We start from the raw sequence: 5462 nt of genomic DNA on the forward strand, positions 1-5462 counted from the left end.
AGATCTGGCAACCCTGCCCTCGCCTCTAAGCTTTAGAGCACTTTGAGCCACACTACTGTAGACTGTAGTTATAAAATAAAAAGTATAATGACCACTCAAAGTGTGCTGATCCGAGACCCAGCTTTCCTCACCAGATTACTGCAGCAGTATTTACACTTGTTAAAGAAATATCCAGTCATCACCAAATCTGTTACAAGGTCAGTTGGCATGTTTATGATCTAATTTAAGTCCTGCTTTAAGGCTTGGGGTTGCTTTGGACTGCAGCTTCCAAATGCCAACTCAATACCTGATGTCAAACCCCAGACCTTTTATCTGCTTCATTTGTCTTGAGTTAACAAGGGAATGGATTGCACCTGGTCAATTAAACTTCTTGTCAGTCAATTGTCCAAATACCTTTGAGCTCCTTTGAGCTTGTTGAAAATGGCTGTAATTCCTAAATGGTAAATGCCATATTTTTGTGGAACCTCTTAAAATAAAGCTGAAAGTCTACACTTTGATCACATCTTGATTGTTTTATTTCAAATCCATTGTGGTGGTGTATAAAGGCAAAATCACAAAAACTCTGACATTGTCCAAATACTTCCAGACCTAACTGTATATATATATATATATATATATATATATATATATATATATATATATATATATATATATACATACACATATGTGTATTATACACACACACAATCTTATTTGCTCCACCACTGTAACATCTAATATCATTAGAAGAAACATGGACCCCTTGGTTATGCTTCATTGCACATTCATTGCACTCTGAGAATAATAATAATAATAATAATGTACTGAAATCAGCAACGCATTGTCAGCTCTAATACTAACCCAGCCAAGTATATTTATATCCAGTTAAAGTAAAAAAGCATGCACATTGTCACATATCAACCCACTGATTCAAACTCTGAAACATCCATGTGTAAGGTATGTCATGTATTAACTTTTCCATCATGTTTGGATGGGGAAAAAAAAGATCTTTGCACTCCAGGCTTGTTTGCTCTTTTTTTTGGTGAATTGACCCCTGTGTGCAATGGAGAGGATTCACATAGTGAAACACATCAGTGAAACACAAAAACAAACATAGTTTTGCTTTTTATTAGTGTCATGAGGAAAACGTTCCGCACTGAAAAGCAAAATCGCCTTTGGTTTCCTCTTCTCTGTAATGAAAAAACAGTTAGCAAGGATGTTTTTAAGAATTGAACACACTTCATGTCAGAAGTGAATGTAACTCCCTGTTCATCAGTGCAGTGCAGTCGTGCCAAACTGAAATGCAATCACTGCCCAATCATCTTGACGTGACGTAACCGTCCGTATTTAGGAACCCTTTATAGTTTCTTATTGGTTTCTTCATCAATACTGCACTGATTATTGCTAAAACATGATAAAAGTGTTAATATGACTAAAAATGGTTACCGTTACATGGCTAATTTTGTTGTTGTTGTTTTAATAAATCTGAAGTTTAATTCAACCAGAAAGAAATACCTATTTAGATTCCAAATATAAGCTAGCACCTAAGAACGATTAGCTTTGAAACTAGCAAGCGAGGGGAGAAGCAGCATTTCTCAGATACTGTATTTTCTCTTGCTAGCTTTTATAGCTAGCTTGTTTTATTTGAGGATGAACGTTTTGAAGCTGGCTAGTAGATACTTGTGAAAAGTTGATACTCTTATTTTATTTAAGATAATGTTATATAAATATTAAGCAGTCTAAAAGAAAATGAGTGTTTTCATTTTTACCAAATGGACTTGCAAACGTTAGCTAGTGGGTATAAGGGATTAGCTTTCAAGCTAGAAGCGATGGTGTACTACCTATATAGTAATAATTATTCATGCTAAACTTGAATCTCATCTTTTTTTTTCTAGTAAACAATCATGTTTTTTCACCTGTCTATATTTTTGGTCAAATGTGTTTTAACATCCATGGTTGTTTGGGTTTGTTTACTAGCGTTTCAGTGACACCAGCTAGCAGCCATGATTCCATCTAGCTAATATTAGCTAGTAGGATTGATTGTTGCTAAGCACTTTATGACTTTATAACCAAGAAACCAACAATCACAATTTAGCTAGTTTATTGTTTAAGGTTTATTTAATAGGATGTCATTAATAATGATTAGCTAGACAAGACTGTGTTGTGTTTTTCAGTGCGGTTCTGTCTGCATTGGGAAACCTGCTTTCTCAAGCGCTAGAGTCCAAGAAAAAGCTGAAAGAAGGTCGATCCGGGAAAGAGGTGGACGTTTATGGACCGGTCCGCTTTGCTGTATACGGGTATGATGATCAGGCAACCACATGTGCTCAATCTTTTTGGGTTAAGCCCTAATTTATTTGTTCAGATTAGTGCATTAGTGATTAGCAAGCTAGCTAGTCTTTAACAATATCTTTTGTTTTCTCAAATCAGAATGATCAGTATTACAATGGGCTGTTTTCAGATTTTTTTTTTTTCTATTTTGCTAAATCACCAAAGAAACTGGTTCAGATCATTTCCTGTGTCAGTATTTAATAGCGTGATTTGATGTTTTCAGGCTTGTCATCACAGGTCCACTGAGTCATTACTTCTACCAGCTGCTGGAGCTGCTTTTTCCAGCCTCGGCTCCGTTCTCCATGTTGAAACGCCTCCTCCTGGAGCGACTCGTCTTCGCCCCCGCTTTCCTCCTCCTCTTCTTTGTGGTGATGAACGCTTTGGAGGTAGACACACCTTGTCCCAGGCATCTCAGTAGACGTTTCAGGATTTCACTCTGTCCTGATCTATGAAACATTGACACCTGAGTCTGATTGGACAAAATTCAATAATATCAGAAATGTAGTATCTGTGTTTCTGTATATACAGCTTACTTATATACTCAATAAAGATGGAATCCTTAATGATGTTACCATAGAATACTACAGCGTAACACTGTGTGGTGAATGAAGTAGCACCCAATTACACTCATCATCAACTTTAAGAGGAACATCTGCACACCTGATCATTTATGCAGTTATCCAATCAGCCAATCATATGGCAGCAGTGCAATGCATAAAATCATGCAGATACAGGTCAAGAGCTTCAGTTAATGTTCACATCAAACATCAGAATGGGGAAAAAGTGTGATCTCTGTGGTGTGGCGTGGCATGGCTGTCGGTGCCAGATGAGGTGGTTTGAGTATTTCATAAACTGCTGATCTCTTGGGATTTTCAAACACTAAAGTCTCTAGAGTTTACACAAAAAAACATTGAACAGATTGGTTCTAGCTGCCAGAAAGGATATAGTAACTCGTATAATCACTTTTTACATCCGTGGTGAACAAAAAAGCATCTCAACATGCACGAAACATCAAACCTTGAGGTGGATAAACTACAACAGTAGAAGACCACATCAGGTTCCACTCCTGTCAGCCAAGAAGAGGAATCTGAGGCTATCACGGGCACAGACTAACCGAAACTGGACAGTTGAAGATTAGAAAAAAAATCACCTGGTCTTTTTCCAGTGTTTAACTGTCCAGTTTCAGTGACTCTGTACCCATGATAGCCTCAGATTCTTGTTCTTTGTTTGACAGGAGTGGAACCTGATGTGGTCTTCTGCTGTTGTAGCTCATCCACCTCAAGGTTTGATGTGTTGTGCGTTCTGAGATGCTTTTCTGCTCACCACAGTTGTAAAGAGTGATTATTTGAGTTACTATAGACTTCCTTTCAGCTCAAACCAGTCTGGTCATTCTCCTCTGACCTCTCTCATCAACAAGGTGTTTCCACCCACAGGACTGTTTTTTGTTTTTGTTTCTGAAATACTTAAACCAGCCCTTCTGTCACCAACACCCATGCCACGGTTAAAGTCACAGAAATCACACTTTTTCCCCATTCTGATGTTCGATGTGAACATGTGATATGAGCTCTTGACCTGTATCTACATGCTTTTATGCATTGTTCTGCTGCCACATGATTGGCTGATCAGATAACTGCATGAATGTGCAAGTGCACAGGTGTTTCTAATAAAGTGGAAGGTAAGTGTATGTCTCTAGTGCTAAAATTCGCATATTTCTTTCAGCAAATAATGCTAATTCTTTGTTATTGTTATTGCATTACAATAACTTTGTATTGTGCTGCACCCTCATGCCTTTGCAATGCTATATAAACATGTAAATGTGAAATCTGACGGTTCGCCATAGGGGAAGACAAACGCAGACCTTCAGGATAAGCTGAAAGCGAGATACTGGCCTGCTCTCAAGATGAACTGGAAAGTCTGGACGCCATTTCAGTTCATCAACATCAACTACGTGCCTGTGCAGGTGAGTCTTGACACCAAAAAAGAGGAGGTTGTCAGATATTCAGTACAGTATCTCCCATCAGCATGAAGCGGTTCGTAAAGATTCTGTTATATACTGTGGGATCTGAAGCTGACTGTTGGCCGAGTTTAAATCACAGAACAATAAAAATATCGACGACGTTTAAAAGGACGTATCGGAAGCGAAATTTCTGGGGGTTTAGGTAACTTTTGGAGCTGCTAGCACAGGTAAAGCCTATATAGGTGCTATGGTCATGTGATCTACTAATGATCAGATGCTCCACAAGCCCTGCAACAAGAGGTTAAAGGTATCAGTCAGTTTGCATGAAAGATATGAGGTGTGTGTAGTAATGTATAGAAATATGTCAAATCAGTCATAATTACTACAGCAAAATTACATAACAAACATCATTATTGTAAAGTTATTATTATTATTTCAGTAATATTCCCTCCGTTTTGGGCTTATTCTGGATATCTAAGGCTCTAAATAAGAATTCAGCTCATGTCTGATTTGATTCCTGCGTTCTGTTTTAATGTGGCAATGACAAGTTCTCGTGGTAGAAGTGCGTAAAACTAAACTACGTAACATGTAGACACTTGCAGCACAAAGCGAGGAGAGGCGTGTAGATGGGAAGTTCTTTTTTTTTTAACAAGAAAATGGTTAACCATGGCAGCAAGAGCACTGTAGTTATGACTACACTTTTTTTTTTTTTTTGCAGTTTCGGGTGCTGTTTGCCAACCTGATCGCCTTGTTCTGGAACGCCTACCTCACATCTGTCAGGAAATGAAACCCCAGTGTTAATGTTAAAGCACGGTTACGTAGGTCAGTACTAATGAAGCCAGTGTGTGCCTTTAAAAGATGCTGCGCTAGCTCAGGTAGAGACTGTAACACACTCACTGTGCCAACATTTATTTCAAAATTATTCCAATCATCATTTTTGCACCTCAGCCAACAGCCTTTTTATTATTTGCAAATGTGAAAATTTGTATTAAACAAGTGGATGAAACAGTGTTAATTCTTTTCATTACTTTTGACAGTAATATGATGATATTATGATGAATAATAATAATTTTAATGCACTAATGTCACTGTGCTACTGTCTCAGTCAACACTGATGAATGCTACAGTATTGTACATTGTAATATTACACTTTGTAAGAATGTACTGATGGTTAATAATAAAAAAATAATCATTTTGA

General features: G+C 37.6%; 1 protein-coding gene across 1 annotated transcript; it reads left to right on the top strand.

Annotated features, from left to right (window-relative positions):
- pxmp2 (peroxisomal membrane protein 2) lies at positions 1-5462 on the top strand. The gene is made up of 5 exons (XM_026940096.3): positions 1-197; positions 2154-2276; positions 2531-2693; positions 4148-4267; positions 4983-5462. Exons 1-5 carry the CDS (start codon positions 88-90, stop codon positions 5049-5051), a joined length of 585 nt encoding a protein of 194 aa, XP_026795897.1. The 5' UTR covers positions 1-87; the 3' UTR covers positions 5052-5462.

The sequence above is a fragment of the Pangasianodon hypophthalmus genome, chromosome 24, assembly GCF_027358585.1.
Source record: "Pangasianodon hypophthalmus isolate fPanHyp1 chromosome 24, fPanHyp1.pri, whole genome shotgun sequence".
NCBI classification, from domain to species: domain Eukaryota; kingdom Metazoa; phylum Chordata; class Actinopteri; order Siluriformes; family Pangasiidae; genus Pangasianodon; species Pangasianodon hypophthalmus.

Coding starts and splice junctions, on each gene's coding strand:
- pxmp2 (XM_026940096.3), top strand. CDS start 88: ATGACCACTCAAAGTGTGCTGATCCGAGACCCAGCTTTCCTCACCAGA. Junction 2,694..4,147: donor TGGTGATGAACGCTTTGGAG/GTAGACACACCT, acceptor GGTTCGCCATAG/GGGAAGACAAACGCAGACCT. Junction 4,268..4,982: donor TCAACTACGTGCCTGTGCAG/GTGAGTCTTGAC, acceptor TTTTTTTTGCAG/TTTCGGGTGCTGTTTGCCAA.